Source organism: Argiope bruennichi, chromosome 2, assembly GCF_947563725.1.
Source record: "Argiope bruennichi chromosome 2, qqArgBrue1.1, whole genome shotgun sequence".
In the NCBI taxonomy this organism is placed as follows: Eukaryota; Metazoa; Arthropoda; class Arachnida; order Araneae; family Araneidae; genus Argiope; species Argiope bruennichi.
This window is the reverse complement of record NC_079152.1, coordinates 13,658,014-13,678,196: the sequence shown is the minus strand read 5'-3', so window position 1 is coordinate 13,678,196 and position 20,183 is coordinate 13,658,014. Positions and strand designations below refer to the sequence as shown.

The window sequence follows — 20,183 nt, the reverse complement described above, 5'->3', positions numbered from 1 at the left end:
TACATGATATTACAACACATAATGCTGGAGTTCAGCGTTTGCGCAACAAAAGGGAAAAGAACAGGATATTACGAAGTAGCCAAGTGGAGGGCATCGTATAATGAAATTATTCAATTAAAAATCTTGAAGGTGGAGAAAAAACATGATTATACTACACAGCATGCTGGAGGGCAACGCATAATGCACGTGTTCATTTAAAGATCTTAATGGATATAAAAAACATAATATTACAATAAAGCATGCTAGAGAGCAAAATATATTGCACGTGTTCAATCCATCAAGATGGAAAAGAACATGATATTGCAAAAAAATAAAATGGAGAGCGACGTATAATGCACGTATTCAGTTGCACATCTTGTAGGAAGGCAAAAAAAATATGATTACACTACATGGTGAATGGCAGCGTATAATAAAATGCCATATAAAATGCAACTGCGCTTATCATTTTATGTGCCAATTTGTTCTAATTTGAAAAGTCCTGTCTTTCATTGTGTTTTGTCCCCACATCCACAGGATTTCAGGCTCCACGCTTTCGTAATGAGCATATGGAACGACTCTCGCCTCCTCCTGGACAAGTACAGAGACAGCGAGGTTAACGAGTTCACCATCGTGTACGAGCGATGCCGACGGTACATCTGGACGCCGGACATCTTCTACGAGACAGCCAAGCAGATTGAAAACTACGAGAAGACATCGCCCAGCACTCTTCTCAAAGTTCTGCCGGACGGAGCCATCATCATGTCCACAAGGTAAAAGCATTGCAGAGATGTCGAAATTAAAAATAGCTGATAAATACCCTAACAGGAAACAGATCTACAATTAATTATGTGAATAATAATAAAACAACGGAAATGCCCCCCCCCTTGACTTTTCGAATACTGGTCAGTCAGAATCTTCTTTTCTGTTAGCCTTCTTTGCATTTCTTACAGTGCAGAAGAGTTGGAGTAGTGGAAAGTAGAAACTGGCATTTTCTTAGAAGTTAAGCAGCGTTCACACGAGGCCAACTATTGCGGGTCCGATTGACGAAAAGTATCCCGATGAGGCAACTGTTTGCCATTGTGATCTTCCTGAAGGCGTGCCCTTCTATTCCTCAATAATTGGCCTCAGGTGAACGCTGCTTCAAAGCAGATAGTGAGTATGAGTGTCCCTTAAGAGAAATATTTTAGTAACTGAAAGTTTTACAGTACGGAAAAGGAGAAGAGGCTTCTATAAAAATATAATTACCCTCCACAAAATTTAAAGATTTTTAATAGAATTGATCAGCTTATTTAATGAAAGTTTGCAATTTATTGTGGAAACTTTTTGGAAATAAATGTCTAACGTTCAATATTTTGGAAAATAAATGCTTGTTGCCCTTTTTAAAAACACCCTGTATATACAAACAAATTTTTTATTATCTGCAGTTTTGATCTGATCTTCATTAAACATGTGTTTTATAAGAAAAGAGAACGGTCTATGTCCAAGAATGTTGGACATAGGAATTCATTGTTGTTGTTAAATGTTGGAATTAATATTGTTGTTTCTAATGGCACTTGTCATAGATAAGTCCACTGACTTTAAAAGTCAGTGATTTTAAGCCAAGAGTGCACCTCTTATTTTTCAGTATCGCCATCTAGGGCCAAGGGTACGACTTAGCTATACACACGTCGCAATCCTTTTTACTGGGCGAACTTCATTTATGCATTTCATTCGCTCATCCACATACCGTAATTTAGACCAGATTCATAGAATAATCACCCCTGATGCAATACCCCCAGTGGTAATATTCTCGACGTGGAGGACTTTGTGACCACGATAGATTTATCCGTGCACCAACCACCACACACACGGGGAGTATTCGGCCAGCGGGATTTCGAACACGCAATCCAAAGGATGCGAATCCAACGCCCTACCAACCAGGCTATCCCGGCCCTTCCAAGAATTAAATGAGGAGTGTAATGATGCGTTGGGCATCGTAAACAAATGATTGAAACTGAGTACACATTTTGGATGTCTCCCTCGTCACAGATTGGATCTAAAAAATTATCACATTAAAACAATTTTGGCCACTAAACCCGATAACAAAATTTTATTTAAAAAATTACTTCTCCTCTTTGAAAAAGATCCAAGACACAAGTCAGATATACAGTTTAAATCTGCGTCCAAATTTCTTTGGTTCTTTGGTTTTTTTGCATTGCAGCGCTCACACGTATAAAGGCAGACAAAAAAAAACAGATTACCTTTAAATGTATTTCAGGACAATTCCTCCAAATTTCTTACGCCAAATTTGCGTATTGTTCACAATTGACGACATTTGCGCCCGGCTTACGGAAAAGTACCAAATTTTGATAGAAATCTACAAATTTTGTATTAAAAAAAATTATTAAATTTCTGATTCAATGCGTTTTTAAGTTATTCTGTTCACACATAAGCATAATTCAAAAGACATGTATTTTGGAATGAGTAAGTCTGAAATATGAAAATAAATCAAAATTTCCAATTTTTGGACAATTCTATTACAAGAAATACAATACAATACAATTCATATACAAGAAAATTGGTTTAGTTTAGTTACATTAACGGCCCTTTTTGAAGCTACACGAGGGATACTTTGAGACGGACCTCGTAATTTTGAACTGCGATCAGATGACAAGGATTACACCCAGGCTGGCACCCCCCTCTCCACACCACACTACAACAGCGGAAGGACGGTAGTGCCGGACATTTAAAGTGAACCAGATCCTCTTACACGACGGTTCTTCAGTAGAAACGGGTCTCGAACCTGCAACCCTACGGATCCGAAGCCTAGACTTTACCACCAGCCCACCGCGGATCCCAAAAAAGTTGGTATCTCTATTCTAAAGCACTTTTGCATTGATGTATTTAGGCTCGCGTCTCCTTTCCGCCTGCGTCCCGTGTGAACGATTTTTATATAATACAATTCACATTTAGAACGCAAGCCTAAAAACATTATCATGTTAAAAAAAAGAGAGAGAGACAGAGAAAGCGAAAATTCTGCTTTGAGATCGATGTTAACAAAAAAAAAAAAAAAAAAAATTCTTTCGTCATAACTTTAGTATTGGAAAATGGATGATTTTTTAAAACAATATTGTTGTTAAATTGTTGTCTTAAACAATATTAAAAATATTGTTACAAGATTAGTTTAGAATTAATTTTGAAAAATTATAAAAATGGAATTAAAATTTATCAGATATAAAATTGATACGTCTGAAAATCTAATTTATTGACTTTTAAAATAACATAAAATTGATTTTTTTAATAATATGTTCCAAAGTTGTCAAGGCAAAACGTAAAATTTTTTAATTAATTAAAAATCTAACTAAATATTTTCAAGTCCTATTTTAATGAGCATCTACTATACTAGAAACAAATATATACCAAATTTTACCAATTATATACCGCCCGAAGGCACACGGATAAAGAAAACTGAATGACCGAATCGCCGCAACAGCAACACTGGCGGGAACTGTGGTTGAGTCCTAAGGGCCATCACCGGCCACGGTACAACCTTTCCCGAAGGAAGTATGTTCCGTCATCGATGGAAGGAGTCAGATCCCCCACCTTTTTGTGCACCCTCAAGGTGGCGAAATCCAATCGCCATATCGGAAGCATCTCATCCTCTTTTCGAGGTGCCCCCCCTTGGTGGTTTGTTTACAAGGGGAATTAAAAAAGGAAGTTAGCTTATGTGCAATTTGAAAAAGATTATCCAGATACATAAGATTATATTGGTATTATGAAGCCACTCAGTTCCACTGTAAAGGTGCATGTACTCAATAAACAGAACAGGGATAAAGTAATTAAAAGACAGTTTTGTCCCTTTTTGAGGTTTAAAATTAGGAAAGCATGAATATCAATGTATGCATAAGAAATTTGACTGAAATTAAACGTAACAAATATTCTAAATACGGCTAAAGCTATATAAAATATATTTTAGACTTTAGATTATTTGTGAATAATGCTTTATTATAATCACACAATTAAACTATGAAATTTGCATGTAAAATTACAATATCTGAAATGAAGAAAAAATAATTTTGTTAAAATGAATATGAAAGTCAATGCCTAGCGGCTTTTAGTGATTTCCCTAAGAATGACTAAATTTTAGACAGTTATTTTTTTTCTTTTCCTTCTTTCTTCTTGAATGTTCTTAGAAATCTTTTAAGAAGTATTTAAACAGCTGAATGTTTTGTTTTTTTAGTATTACTTAGAATGTGATATTGTATTATTTTTAGGTACTCGTTTAAAGCTGGGTGTCACATGAATTTCGAAAATTATCCATTTGATTCTCAGCAATGTGTGTTTTTTGTGTCCTTAAGTAAGTTCATTCAATTCCATCAAATACATCAAACTCTGCACTTAAATTAAGTATTCAAAATTGTAAATTAACCCTATTTTATAATTTTTTTCCAGGGATATAAAGCCCGATTATATGCAATTAAAAATGAGATTACTTGAGAAATTATGTGTTTTATTTTATATAGTTTACGTTTAATACACTTTATGCATATGCGTCTTTTCATTTCACACTTTCATCTTGGTTAAGAGACAGTAAAAAAAGGAGGTATTAAATCAAACAGATGGTCCGAAGAACAAGCATGAGTTGTGGCAGCGAACTTGTTAAACAATTTTTTTGAGAGGATAAGAAAATAAAATAAGTTATTTTATTGAAACTAAAACAATTAGTATTCCTGGAGAACCAACTGGTCGTCAAAGACAGCTAGTAATTAAATAGATATTTCTATTCTACAGAAGAGGAACATCGCAGTTTCATTCGGTGAAGAAGCATCCCATTTTTATAATATCTCTAATCAATCACTTGGAGTCAGTTTATGATTAAACCAGACCTGAACAAAGGCACTAATACTTTCTTTACTTACACTTTTTATCTCCGCAATATTACTCCCTGAGGCACTTATACTCTTCTCGCCACTACCTATCCCTACGTTACTGCTTGCGAACTCAAAATAGGAGTCCCCCCCCCCTTGTATCAAAACATTCGATTTCTTTCTGGATTTTCACAAATTATTTTAATAGAACAAAATTTAAATAAACACAGGAATCATCGTTTTTCAGTTAAAAAAGTCGACATTCGAAACAATTTTGAAACAAAAATAGATGACAAAATTCATAGAATGAGATTGATTCAACCACTTTTCCCTCTTTCCCCAAAGTATTTATTAATTCTGCATTAAGGCCACCTATGTATTCTAGTACATATTTTCGAATGATTTTGTTTCATTTCTTTTCTAACAGATGGCAGCACAAATTCAAAGATTTAACAGAGACACTCTACTAGATTACGTTAAATTTTTTAGAACACTTTCGAAAATAATTATATTTGTGAATATTTGAATTTAAAAAAAGCTTGAAAATGCATCTGTGAAACCAAATTATACCAGTTAATCGATAAAAGATTTTTTTTAATGAAAAAAGGGGCTTTTCTTTGACTAAAAACTGATATTAAGCAAAAATCTTCTAGTTTAGAGATTTATCAAATGACTTGCTTAAATTTTTTCATATAGAAAGATTTATGTTTATAGACTCATTCACCCATTATAAAGAATTATAGAATATTTTACTTAGTCCTTGAACTGAAAAATAAGCTGCATTTCTATCCCTTCTTTAAATATTGAAGTTCGACTGATAAAAAACACAAAATTAACATTTTTTTTTTTTTTTTTTTACATTGTGAATTGTTAAAACAACTATAAAATATTTCTAAATGAACGGATTATTTATTCTCTAATTCAGGAACTGCAGAATATATTGAGAAATTATGGTACTAAAATTGAACAAAAAATATTTATTAGATTTTAATTTATGAGGGTTTTTTTAAGATAATTCTATCAAAGATTTGAATTTGAAAATATCTTATCTAAAGGTATATTAAAACGCATGCAAACGCAGATATAAAGATCTGAATAATTTTCCAAAAAATTGACTTAGAAACAAAATTATAACGATTTTATAAAGAAACCTATTCGAACATTAAGAACATTAAATTACAAACGTATTCATAATTTGCAAGAAAAAAAAATGACTTTTTAATGTAACCATGTACCTTAAAAGCACAGCAATAAAATGGGAGAGTTTTTAAATGCCATCTACGAAAATTAATCTAATATTAATCTGTATATTACGAAATTAATCTGTATATTTCATTACCAGGAAATATACAGATTAGTGTATAATATTTGCAATTTGTGATGAATGTTTTTTTAAAATACACTTGAGCTCAAAAGCACAAATTTTCCAATTATTTCAGTAGGATATTGGTGAAGAAGATTTAACTACTCGGTTCGAGGAGGTCATGCGAGATGTAATCATTTAAAAACATTATTTTCGACAGCTCTACCAAAAATTAATTTTGTCAGTAATTATTATGTCAATAATTTTGTTATATATGTACAATGACTCAGTTGTTTTCCTTAGTTCAGATCCAAACAATTTATTATAGGTGGTAATTAACATATTAATGTAAACACATCTGGAAAACCAACCTTCAATCGAGTTTGTTTTATTTTGTAAAATTGTATTTTTTAGGGGGGAATATTTAGATACGAATCCCATAATGATTACATATGAATATTTTTCAATCTAGCCTACATAAAAACGGGTCATTTAAATGAAAAGAATCACAAATGCACTTAGTTTAACATGTTATTCCAAACAATCTGCTATATTACAGTATCCATTTTGCAGTTTATCTATCATTACTTATATTTTAAATCTTGCATTCAGATTTTCCACAATGAAATCGGATCGGGTGTGATACTATTTGACCTTATAGAAAAAGGCTCTAAAGATGATGATGCCGTGTCCGTGTTACCACGGAAACGGGGTGCATTAGCTTCTGAGGATAAAGACCCCTGAGCACCCGAGGGCAGAAGTCTGACTTCTAGCTCAAATGAAGAGGAAACTTACAAATCCGCTTGCACAACCCCCTTTTTACAGGGGGGCACATTCACACACCTCACAGATAGAACACAAATGAACATGCCCGAACAGGGATTCGAACCCAGGACGCCCAGATCACAGCGATGATGCGCTACCCTTATGCAAGGACGCCGGAGAAAGACTTTAATAGTTAGTTATAAAAGACGTTTTAGGTGTGTGCGTAAAATCGCATTTTTTTTTTTTTTTAGGAAAAGCACTTGTATACATAAACTTAAAAAGCGAAAATATTAAATATAAATATATAATTAAAAAATAAAAGAAAAAAACCAAGGACGGTCAAGACACACGTCATTCATGTATATAACATGTTCCTGTATATAACATGGATTTTTCTTTGGGGCTGACACTATCATTTTATTTTTCATATTTCTTTTGTTTACTTTTCTGATCGTTTCAGTGACCTCCTCCGACTCCGTTGCCGTCTTGAAGTGGGTGGGGGAGTCCAGCTACCAGATACGTTCCATCAAGATGATGAGAAAAGCCCAGCCACTGCAGTTCTTTTTACGCGAGCCCACCGCTGATACTGTGACTGAAGTATTTGCAGAAGGTACGGCGCACCATCTTGACATTTCTCGCTTAAGTACAGTACACTCCCGATTATCCGCGGAATTGGGTGGCGCGGCCACCGCGGATAATCCGAAAAAAGCTAAAAACGGGTATAGCGAAAGAGAAAACAGTCATTCCAACTTTGAAAAATCGTTTTATGTACAATAAAACGTAAAATAAAAAGCAGGAAATGTTTAACTAACGCTTAATATTTTAGTATATCACTCAAAACTAACCTAAAATGCATTTTGTTAATGAAAACAGAAAAGTGCTTTGTACTTACGAGAGGCGTCAAGGATACACAGAAAAATAAATACATATGTACTGTTTTAATATTGTAATGTATTATGTAATTACAAATGCATAACTGTAAAACTCCATCATTTTGAAGAAATCAGTCATTTGAATTTGCTTCTTGCTTTGGAAGCATTTTCTCTTTGTTTGGAAGCAAAAAATAAATAAATAAAAAGTACTTAGTGCGGCAGGCGCGGATAATCCGCTTCGCAGATAACCCGCTCGGGGATAATCGGCAGTCTACTGTACTAGGATAAGGAGTTTTATTGTGGAGAATCAATTTACTGAGAAATTTATCACACATTCTTACTATTTTCTAGTATTTATAGTGTAATCTACTGGATTGGTCTCCCCAAAACTTTCTCGCATATTCTCTAATAAAGGTGTTATATAAAAGAATACTTCCCTCTTAGAAAAAATATCAAGTAACATTGTACCAATATCCTTCCGACATTGGCCAGAATTCAAGTTTAGTTTAGTTATATTAACGTCCAGTTGTAAAGTAACACTAGGGCTATTTTGGGACGGACTTCGTAACTTTGAACCGCTGTCAGATGCCGAGGACGACACCTGAGCTGGCACCCCCCTCTACACACCACACCACACCAACGGGAGGACGGTTGGTCTGATGGATTTAACGTGCAACAGACCTTCTTATACGATGGTTCTTCGGTGGAATCGGGTCACGAACCTGAAACCCTACGGCCCACAAACCGAGACCTTACCACCAGGCCACCGTGGCCTTGGTCAGAATTCAAACATCGAACAACATTGTAGGAATATCATATAATATCCTGTTCTAATAGGGCTTGCATGGTAATGGAGTACAATGGTTACGGAATATTAACCTTTAGAGTGAAAATAGTATTTTCAATAAATTGATTTTATGTTCCTTGGAGAGTTATTTCGCGATTAATCCCTGGTATGCAATTAACAGTATCCGGGAATCGAATTTTTATTTTAGTCGAGTTTTTCCCAACTGATTGAAAAAGGATTTTGCATAGAATTACAATTATAATTACAAAATCAGATATCAAATATGATATCTTAAGTTTTTGAATGTTTGAGTTATCACGTTCTAAGTACAGACCAAACAGACGGCCAACGATTTGTTGAATTTGATTCAAAATTTGAGAGATATCTAGACCAAAGGTGGTAATTCTGTATATAGAATTTTTGCCTATCTAGCTCTCTTCGTTTTGTAATGACCGTACTAAATTATTTTCGAACAGCCGGACAGATAGAATTTCTCTCACCAGTGTTTGTTCAAAATTTGATAGAAACCTACGCATTTGGTATAAAGACCGCATGCCAAATTTCATCCGTATAGATCAAGCTGTCTTTAAGTTATTTTTGTGATAGATGGACATTTTGCAAACATGTGTTTTTCGAACTCAGCCTGGTCTAAAACGTGTAGATTCGTCAGAATCCCGAGTTCGAATGTTCTGGCAATTACTATGCTTTCTCTAAAGTAAGCATACGAGAAAGTAAAAGGCATGGAAATCGTTGGTAATCAATTCGATAACATCGAACTACAAGTTTTAAGGTAAGCGACTACGTACTATGTGTGTGTGTCTGTTTTAATTTGACAAGATACTTACATTTGTGTATTGTTTTCCAAAATAGATTAAAAAAGCACTCATGAAACAAAAATATATCTGTTTAAAGGTCAAAAGTGTTTTGAAAATTAAAAGAAATAAGTTATTTTTTTTCTGTCTAAAAAGAGGTTTAACGCAAGAACCTTCTATTTAAATCTTTATTGATCTTAGGCCTTTTGTTAAAAACGTCGACTTTCAAAATGAATGTTGGAATGAGCACTATCTTGAAGGTCTTTAATGAATGAAATATATCTCGTTTTCATATCATGGAAAACGCAGGCAAATGTAAAAGGACTGCTTTATTGTGAAAATAAGCAGAGTTGACTTATGTAATAATTGGCTTTCAATCATTCGATGTTGATTACTTGTGAACGGATCCTGACTTACTATTTGGAATCATCCAGTGAGGAAACAAGAGAAACATTTAATGGGCGGTGAACCCTTCCTCACCACTTGAAATAAACTGAGTGTCCATCCACCATTTCCCCTTCCTCTGAGAAAAGAAATGAAAGGGCTTAAAGTGTGGTCAGTTAAGCGATGAATTTTAGAAGAATCAGTAAAAAGGCAGAAAAGAAAAGGTCTCAAGAACGAGGTGGATCCGGAATAGAAATCTAACAGCATGGAGGCTGGAATGGAAATTTCAAGGATGAAAACCTAGGTTGTGATCACAAGAGAAATAGATTTAATTTCAACGATAACGGCAACCAATCATCTGCATTCAAGTTTTGTATTTGTATTTGTTACAGTAAATATAATAAACCGGTATTTATGCACAATTATCAGTGATTATTCATAATCACCAATAAATTGATTGGTGATTATGAATAATCACTGCATAATCGCCGAATTAACCACATTTACCGTAACATACGATAACCAGTTTTCAATCTATATTTTAATTATATGAATAATCGATAATTAAGAGTAACTTACGATAAGTTGTTAGAAGGTTCATTTACAGAAAATTCTATAAAAATAACCTAGTTATCTTATTGAATCTCCTTTCCAAAATGTTCGATTCATTTTATGCCAGCTATTATTTTGTAATTGTAACCTTTCTTCTATGATCAATATTCTTGTAATTTATCCTGTCTTCAGCATTTCTTTATTTTCGTGAGCAGGGAATTACACCAGCCTGCTCGCCAACTTCCGGATGGTGCGAAGGCTGACGGGTAGCATCATGAACACGTACGCCCCTTCCACCATGATAGTCACCATGAGCTGGGTCACCTTTTGGATCAAGGTGGACGCGGTGCCCGCCAGAGTCGCCCTCAGCGTCACTTCACTTCTCACCCTGTGCACACAGGTAAGGCTTCTTTATTGCGCACTCAGCGACGAGTCAAGTTTTCAGCTTGGTGAAAGTCCTATGTATTATAATGGCCTCTGGGTCCACTTGGGGTGGTAAAAAATTCAGAGGCATGCGTGCCAAAACAATCCACTGTAACTCGCAGTGAGGCCACACGAAGTACCCAGAGCTTTATAGAAATCGGGAAGAGATTTATATCTTCTAAATGAATTAATTTTCGAACCTAAGACTATGCCCATGTTTCATCAAACAAAATCAATCGACTGGTGGCGAACATCATTTTTACTTCTGTGACAATTGCCTTCTGACATGTATAACACGTCATTGACGATTCTGCGACAAAAGCCTCTAAACATGAGTGGTACGTCGTTCCACCGCAAGTAATTAAAAAGAACAGAAAAACGAGTTTTCTCGGGACTGGTTCTTATTCGGAGAAAAACAAAGGTGTAGGAGAGTGGATAGTTGAAGTAATGGGTTTAGTGAATAACCACAGCAGGTCCCTGGAGGTATCTGATGAGTTAAGTGGTTGAGTTGTACAGAAAAATGATATATTAAAAAATGTAATTGTTAATAACTTAGTATAAAGAAATTGAATAGTATTTTAATCTAGAGATATTAAATTTTTTTTCTGTTCACACGGAAAAGGCTCCTCACACAGTGATGACTCGAATTACCAATATGGCGAAAATTTCAACACGTATTGTGATATCCAACGAAAGCAGACACAGACAAAATAGACGACCTTTCTCCCACTCGCAGTGTCTTATTCTTGGTGAAGTGCAAGAGGTAGGCAACTCATGCAGAGAAGCATTCAATCTGACAATTGACCAGGAGAAATGGAGGCACGCAATGAAGGATTTAGAAGAAAAGCGATGTGTTTATAACTTTTTTATTATTTATAACTCTATCTAATCTGCGACTGTTGAACCGCAATTTTATGTTGCAGTATTATTATGGACATTTAAATAGCCCTTTTTATCACGGATTGATGTGAGCGAGGATAGAACCTGGGACCTTGCGGTTGGCAGCCGAGTAACATGACCACAATACAAGAGCAATTGCTCGGGTAGCTTTCATCACAGTCTCTCCCTCTAATGTGTCGGAGGTGAGACGCACAATACGGCTGTTGAGTGGTGATGTATTAGCTGTCGATTCTAATTTCCGTAGCGTCAAGCGTTATGACGAACGCGTGTGTGGGTGAGTGGTTGCTGATGCGTCAAGAAGCTGCGGCCTCTTTTTTGTGTATATTGCTGCGTCAAGTGAGTCTGACGACTTTGGTTACCGGTTGATGGCGCCACAACAGCTGTAAGAAGGATCATAGACCGACGTCATGTGACGGGCGCATCCCCCTCACAACCACTCTACCGGCAATCTGTGTTTTCGATTCACTAGCTTCCCAGTATGCACCTCTGCCATAGCCCAACCCTCCAACCGATCCAAGACGACCTCGCTGACAGATGCAAGCCTCCCATTGGACGAGAGACGCTCCAAGACAGGACTATTTAAGACGCTGCTCCCTGCCACCAACCTCTTTCAATACCTTTTCCCACTTCTGTGTAGACCATTTTCGCTAAGCTCCAAGTCATAGTCGATCCGAGATGGCGCCCTACGGGCGCCGGCGCTCCTAATTGATTCCTTGTGTTGACGAGCGAGGATAGAACCTAGGACCTTGTGGTTAGCAGCCGAGAAACATGACCACACTACAAGACGATGTTCGGGTAGCGTCGCTGTTAACTGGCTTATAAGCTTTTACCACATGACCTTGGCGTAATTTACAGTAGTAGCAGTATTTATAAACAATTTAGTTTTAATTACCTATTGATTTTTTAGAGAAATCTGAAAGAATTTAAAGCTCTATCTTAAATGAAATTAAAATAAAAGCGCTTATTTATCTTGGAGAGCTATTGCTTCAGATCTGACAGACATAGAAAACATGTATTATGCCTTTCATTTCTAATTCGGTCACTAGTAATTCTGTGCTATCATTTTAGATCCTCAATGATTATAAATAGGGTATTACACTTACTTAAATAGCAATCATTACCACCGTAGTTAAGTATTTTATAAAAAGGGTAAATTATATGGAAATGGAACCATAAATGTACTGATTCTAGTTCAAAATTCTACCATCGTAATCGATGCACTCCCCAGTCAAACGATTTGAGGACTTCCATAGAAAATACTTGAATTTCTTAGTCCTGCAATATTACAGTACCTGTACAGTTCCATTCCGAGACAATCCTGTAAATGTAAATAACGTAATTGGAAACAATCTTTTCTCTATTGCAGGATATCCAATCGAAGAATACGGACTGATTTTTTAAAATATGTATTAACAAAATAAGAAAGATAATAAAATCATAGTAAATATGGATATAATTGTTTATATCTTTCTTAAGAAATTTTACAAACTGATTTTAAATTCAAGGAACAAACCGTAAAATTTAGAGTATAAATAATATAGGTAGGCATTGCCAATAACGTCAACCAAAACTATTAGGGATTCACGTTGTTGGTGTATTTCGGACTAATCATTAAACTTGCGAAGATATAAGAAGAATATAAGAAAGCCAGATTCGAAACCCGATTCTACTGAAGAACGAATGAACAATCAATAAATACAGGGAAATTATAAATAAAACCTATCCCGATACATTAAACCGTAACTATCATAGCATTCACAAGAACGGAATAGAATTTAAGTTCAAGGAATTTTGAGGTATGCGTTCAAGAATCATATGAAAAACAGCGGCTAAACTCTAACAGTTACAGTTACAGTGACAGAATTTCAAAATTTTCAAATGGCAATACCAACTTTTTTATTGGAATGTGTTCTGCATAACAAAAAAAAAACAATAAATAGAAGAGGAATGGTACCTGTCGCCCTAAACTCACCAGTTCTAGACAGACTACGCAAAAAACTGTAGTGTACCAATCAGAGACGTGAAGTTCAACAGATTCCTCTCGGCATTGTACGTGCTTTGGTTCTAGACACTATCTGCCGCATGCAAAGTGTCATCGTGTGATTGAAGTAGATCAATTGGAAAATTTATGAAACACAAAAAGACGACTAGCTTTCTGTTGCTTCCTTGCTGCTATTGGTTGTTTTCCCTTTACTTCTTAGTCTCTCTGGGGATGGTGATCTCTGAGGATCATGTTGCATGTACCGTTCTAACGCTATTTATTGTTTTTTGCTATAGGGAACACATTCCAATTAAAAAAATAGGTGCCGCCGTTAGAAAATTTTGAAATTTTGCCACTGTTAGAGTTTAAGTGTTGTTTTGTATGTGTTTCTTGAACACATATCTCAAAACATCTTGAATCAAAACTTTATTCCGTTCCTGAAAACAGTATGATAGTTACGGTCTCATATATCGGAACAGTTTTTTTTTATCATCACCAGGTACATCTGTGCCAAAGCCCTTCTTTTTACGCTGTGGAAGTTTGGCGAAGGGGGAATATTTCTGTCGCCATTTCCATAATACTGTGACGATTTAAAATAATGAGATCCGTCACCAGAGCTGCTTCAGATCGTGACAATAACATAACAAAATTAAATTAAGCTAATGAGAACAACTGGAGTTGCAAATCTCTTAAAATTTTTCCAGGTGGAACAGTACAAATCTCAACTGCCTCCAGTGAACTACATCAAAGCGATGGATATCTGGCTCTTCGTCTGCATCCTTATGGTATTTTCCTCACTGCTGGTGTTTGCCGTTTCTTACCATATTCACACCAGAAAATGCAAAGAGTGTTCCAAAGATGGAAAGGTGAGATATGCGTTCAAAAAATATCTCTGTATAAGCATGGCAAGCAAGTTTTTAAACTAATATTTGTCACTCTCAAATAATCGCTACTTTCTAATATATGAAGTATAGAAGAAGAAAGTATTGTAATCGTCAAAAGAAAAAAAATCGAACTTGAAATTTTGACGAACCTTCTGGTTTCAGACTTCCTTGAATTCGAAAAAATATAGGGTGTTCATTAATTATTGTCGGGGTTTCCGTACCTCATAACTTTCGAAGAAAAAATATTACGCAAAAACCGATTACGTATTCGTAAATTACAACTCAAAGAATTTTATTAAGGATATTAAAGTGTAAAGCTTGCACAATTTGCACTTTGTAGGCATTCATCTGAAGGCGATTATGTATTCGTAAATTCGCTGAAAAAATTTTGACTTTTGATAATCGTGCGGGTTTTGCGAGCCCCATATTCTACAGTTATGTTTATTCACTTTTTCTGACACATGAAAAGTGGATTCGTCACTTCGAAGAACCATTTCCGAAGGTAATTTTCATCATCCTCAATTCGAGTCAAAATTTGTTCAGCGAATTTACGAATACATAATCGCCTTCAGCTGAATGCCTACAAAGTGCAAATTGTGCAAGCTTTACACTTTAATATCATTAATAAAATTCTTTGAGTTGTAATTTACGAATACGTAATCGGTTTTTGCGTAATATTTTTTATTCGAAAGTTATAAGGTACGGAAACCCCGACAATAATTAATGAACACCCTGTACATTTCTGGAATCATATCTGTCTGTGAGCACCAAAACTCAAAAAACATTTTGAACTATTTGGAAGAAATTTTGTCTTTACACAAAATTCCTAGCTTCCTATCAAATTTTGAATGAAATCCATTCAGGGAATGTCTGTCTGTCAAAGTTTCTGAATTTTAAATTTGAGAAACAAATTTTGAACTAAATCCGTCTTGGTTAACTCAAAAACACATTGACGCAAATAAATAAAATCTGGCTTCCCTACAATTGTAGTATTACGTATATGATTGTTGTTCTGTGTCAAATTTTGGTTTCAGAAAAATTATATCTAAAATATATATTCTATTTTCTGGTATTTGTTTATTAACCCAAATATTTATTTTCAAAGGTCACATGCTGATAGGTTCTTTCACAATTACAGATCTCCAAACAGAAATAATACTGGTTTTCCACTCTATACAACTCAGCATGATGCTCTGAAAATAAAAATCTGAGCACTGTTGCTTTTCTTGATCTTTTAAGTCTACAGTTTTAAAGAAATTATAACTATAAAAAACCATTCCGAATTGATTGAAAGCGCATGGAAAAATCTAAATTACCGAATGCTGCTAAGGATGGGAACAAGAGTGAAGTCCTAGAGGTCATCACCGGCCCCAATGTAGCCCTTCTTGTAAGTGGCCTGCCTTATCATCGGTAGAGGGTAGTTCACCCTACGCCATTTCTGCTACTTTGACTTAAATATATCAAATTTGGAACGCGATTTGGTAACTATAATTGCAGTTTTGTGTCAAAATGTTAGTTTCAATTGGTTGGAAAAAACGCGTCTCAAACACAAATTCTTGTTTGAGATACTATTAACCGCATGCCAGGAAACTCTCCAAGTTTGGATCACATTATGGATTCAGTAAAAATTCTAAATCCACGCCAAAAGTAAATATTTGTCAACTATTGTACGCCATTGCCATGCAAGACTTTCCCTACCTTATCCAAAGTCCACATTTTCTTTGCAAGAGAGTGGGAAATAATAGTTTCATTAGAGATATGCGAGAAATTTTAGATAAGATAACTTCCACTGTTTGATTTCTTGTTCTAACAAACAGATAAAGTTTTCAAAATGTATTTACTGGACTCTGAGAAGTCTTATAGTTAGTAGATATGCTTCAAATTCTTGGGATTGAAATGTCTGATTATTACAAAGCTTTGTATAATTCGTGAACGAGAAACTGAAAAACTTAACATAAAATTTAGTATTAAATTTCATCTTCTAGAAAACAAATACGATCACAGGAAACTAAATTCTCTTTGAAATTTTGTTTCTAATTATTGGTACAATCCAAACAAATTCCAAACGAATGTATCGAATCTCTGATGGTCTGATAGAAAAGTCAATATTCTATAAATATATCTTCCAATTCAAGGAAATATAAAATACTTAACTCCATTCAAACTTAAAGATAACAATTATAGTGCTTGCTGTTAATTAACTATTAGTAGATACACATTGTGTTACTCGCGATAAAAATTTATTTATATATTTTATTTTTAATGTAATAAAACACTTTTGTAAATTCCTTTTATCATACGAAATATTTTTTTAATAAAATTAAAATATCATTTGAAGCAAACAATTTGTTAAAAAAATTATTACGAACTAATTTGCTATATAATTTAATATATTCTTTATATTATTTCTCTAAATTTTGTTCACAATCACTAAAGTATAAGAAAGATTTTAAGAGAACATTTTGAGACAGTTAATTGAATATTTAATTTTTCATTAATAAAAATAAACCAAATCGATAGTTGCTGCTGATCGTCTGCTTTAAAAGATTTTATTAAAAGTTTGCTGTTTTGGCAGCAACTTTTAGTACACGTTTTCATCCTTCAATTTAATATATATATATATATATTATTTGTTCCTAGAAGCTTTTCTATCCTAGTTTCCATTTGAATTTTACCGATGGGCTTCTGTTTATTTTTTATATGAGAATCATTAAATCTGTTTGTTTTTTTAAATGTGAATCTTTATATCTTTACTTTAATATTAACAAAAGATATTGTTACAAATCTGTAATTTTGCTACCCGGCATGAATAGTGTCATCGTGAGAAAGACCGTTGTAAGATCTGTGCTGAGCAGCTGCCGCGTCAATGACCTGAGAGCTTGGTGACCATTTGGCGACTTGGCAACGAGTTTGGCGACTAAATGGATACTACTGGAAAGTTTGAGGGCTTTCACGATCCATCCACTAAGACCCGAGATACAGCCAGGTACGCCCTGATTGGTCTGAAGATTCCAGCCCCGCCTCCCGGAACTATAAAAGACAAGCAATCTGAATCTGCAGGGAAGAAGTTGACGCAGACCTCGCTGTGCCCTTGCAATTTAAATTGCAGACAAATAATACATAACGCTTTTTTTTTCCCACGCACAAGAAAACAATACTTCCAAACTAAAATAAACCATGTATGATGCACTGTAATTACTAAGGTCAGTTTCATATCACTCCAAAGTGAACCATTTTTAGATTTACGGATGGTGGGGCCTGCGGCCCCAATGAGCCGTAATCCCTCTCAACAATTCAGGGAAGAAGTTGTGTGGATCGTCAGAGAAGTCGTGTGTGAGAGTCGGAGTTGCCGACAAGTAGAGAAACTGGAGGATTAGACAGCAAGAAAGCTGCTGAACTATAGCGATTAAATGCGCTGAGTTATAACGATTTATTGACGGTATTTGTAGTAGGAAAACTTTTTGTAACAATATGTATAAAATAAAAAAGAAATTTTAAAAAATAGATTCATTCAGAATCTTGCTGTTGCCTAGCAAAGGAATGTCATTTTTATTTCAAAATCTTCTGAGTCAAATGTTTCAAAAATATTTTAACAGTTTAAGCAAAAGTTAAATAGTAATGAAATGAATATTTTTAAATTGAATTTATCATTATTTATTCTTTGAATATGAATTTTAAATTTAATGAATTTGTATTTTGTATAGAATTTTAAAATAGTGTAAAAACAATTTACAGAGTAATATACCTTTAAGTTATTGTGGAACAAAAGGCAAATTTTTTATCAATTTGGTTAATTTTTAGTTAACTGCATATTTAATTTTTCTAATTTGAAAAGTTAACAATTTTTGATTATCGTCTAAAATAATAAATGAGCAATAATTGCTTAGGAAAAGCTGTGGGACATCATAGCCATAATTACTTCTATTTGCATTAAGATATAAGAACCAGCGGGAGGAGTCCCCTCTAAACTTTCTCTTTCATAAAAGTTTCATCCATGAGAACACCTTACATAGCACTGACGGCCCCTAGGCAGATTAAATCGGCGCTGTCCAAACTATTGGGCCTTTGGCGACTTTTTGAATGAATAGCATGATTTCGGTTGCGCATGGCGTGAAAATGAAGGGTAATCTTAAGTCGTAACAAACCACTGGGAATGGTCTCCGCAAAACTTTCTTGCATACACTGTAATAAACTTGTCATGCCAGATAACCCTTTACATGGCAATAATTACGAAATATTTTTTGGCGTGAATTTAGCATTTTTACTGAATCTATCCTGTGACCCTTGGCGAATTATTTGGCGATTAATCCCTGGCATGCATAAAAGTATTCAAAAATCTAATTTGTGTATTAGACATGTTTCTCTCAACCGACCAAAACTACACTTGTAGCCACAAAATCGCATGCCAAATTTGATATATTTAAATCATTGCTTTTTTGAATTATCGAGGCTACATGCTTCTGAAAGTAAGAAAAATAGACAGTCAACCCATATTTGAATTTGGCTCAAAATTTTTCAGGTTTTTACACTATAAATGTTAAATTTGTGTACATAATTTTATCTATTTAGCTCTCATTTTTTTTTTTTTTGTAATTAACTTGTTAACTCATATTCAAACAGACGGACAGACGGACTTTCTCTGATTAGAATTTGCAAATTTAGTGTAAAGACCGTATATAGAATTTCAACCGTATAGCTGGAAACCTTTTTGAATTATCTTTGTCACAGCCAGACGGAAAGTCGGACATTTTTCAAAAAATGTTTTTTTTTTTTTTCGAACTCAGGAGTGAATAAAACGTGGATTCGTCAAAATTTCGAAATCATTTTTTTAATGATTATTGTACTTTCTATATACTAAGTATACTAAAAAATAAAAGAAGGTAAATTTTTTTGACCAAGTCTGATTAACTTTTAATTAACTGTACCTTTAACTAATTTTTGAAAAGTGGACAATATTCTTTCTCGTCTTAAATAATAAATGAGCAAAACTTGCTTAGGAAAAGCTATCACAATCACTTCTATTTGTGTTAAGATGTAAGAAAAAATATGTAATCTCTTGTTCATGCTTTGATTCACAGCCTGATGAGAAAACTGAGATCCTTTTCAAGAAAGGAAGAAAAATGAAACTCTATCCACTGATCACAGGAGAAGACAAGCAAATCAAGTTCATCCAGTCTTCCAAGAGCCCGGGCTCGGAGATCAGTGTCAAAGAATGCCAGATATGCCTGGACAGTCAGGCGTGGGGCCCTCGAGTAGACGAAATATGCAAAACATTGTTCCCTGGCTCATTTCTCCTATTTGCAGTTGTGTACTGGGTGCATTACTTAAGAATATACAACGATCATCTGTTATGATTAAATGAAGTTATTCATCAATAAAGTACTACACGGAACTTTTTAATGGATGATTTCAGTCATGGAACATTCCCTCCTCCTGGAATGAATATTTTATTATATAGGGTGTTCATTAATTATTGTCGGGGTTTCCGTACCTCATAACTTTCGAATAAAAAATATTACGCAAAAACCGATTACGTATTCGTAAATTACAACTCAAAAATTTTATTAATGATATTAAAGCATAAAGCTTGCACAATTTGCACTTTGTAGGCATTCAGCTGAAGGCGATTATGTATTCGAAAATTACAACTCAAAGAATTTTATTAATGATATTAAAAAGATTAATGAATTTGCA

The 20,183-nt window shown here is 34.5% G+C and overlaps 1 protein-coding gene across 1 annotated transcript in view; it reads left to right on the top strand.

Annotated features, from left to right (window-relative positions):
• LOC129958940 (glycine receptor subunit alphaZ1-like) overlaps positions 1-19,843 on the top strand; it is a 41,237-nt gene extending 21,394 nt beyond the window's left edge. The window contains exons 4-9 of the mRNA XM_056071695.1: positions 514-749; positions 4,233-4,315; positions 7,355-7,504; positions 10,517-10,701; positions 14,310-14,471; positions 19,568-19,843. Of these exons, the coding sequence (XP_055927670.1) occupies positions 514-749; positions 4,233-4,315; positions 7,355-7,504; positions 10,517-10,701; positions 14,310-14,471; positions 19,568-19,843 (1,092 nt within the window). The remainder of the gene's footprint in view (positions 1-513; positions 750-4,232; positions 4,316-7,354; positions 7,505-10,516; positions 10,702-14,309; positions 14,472-19,567) is intronic.
• The last annotated feature ends 340 nt before the right edge of the window (positions 19,844-20,183 follow it).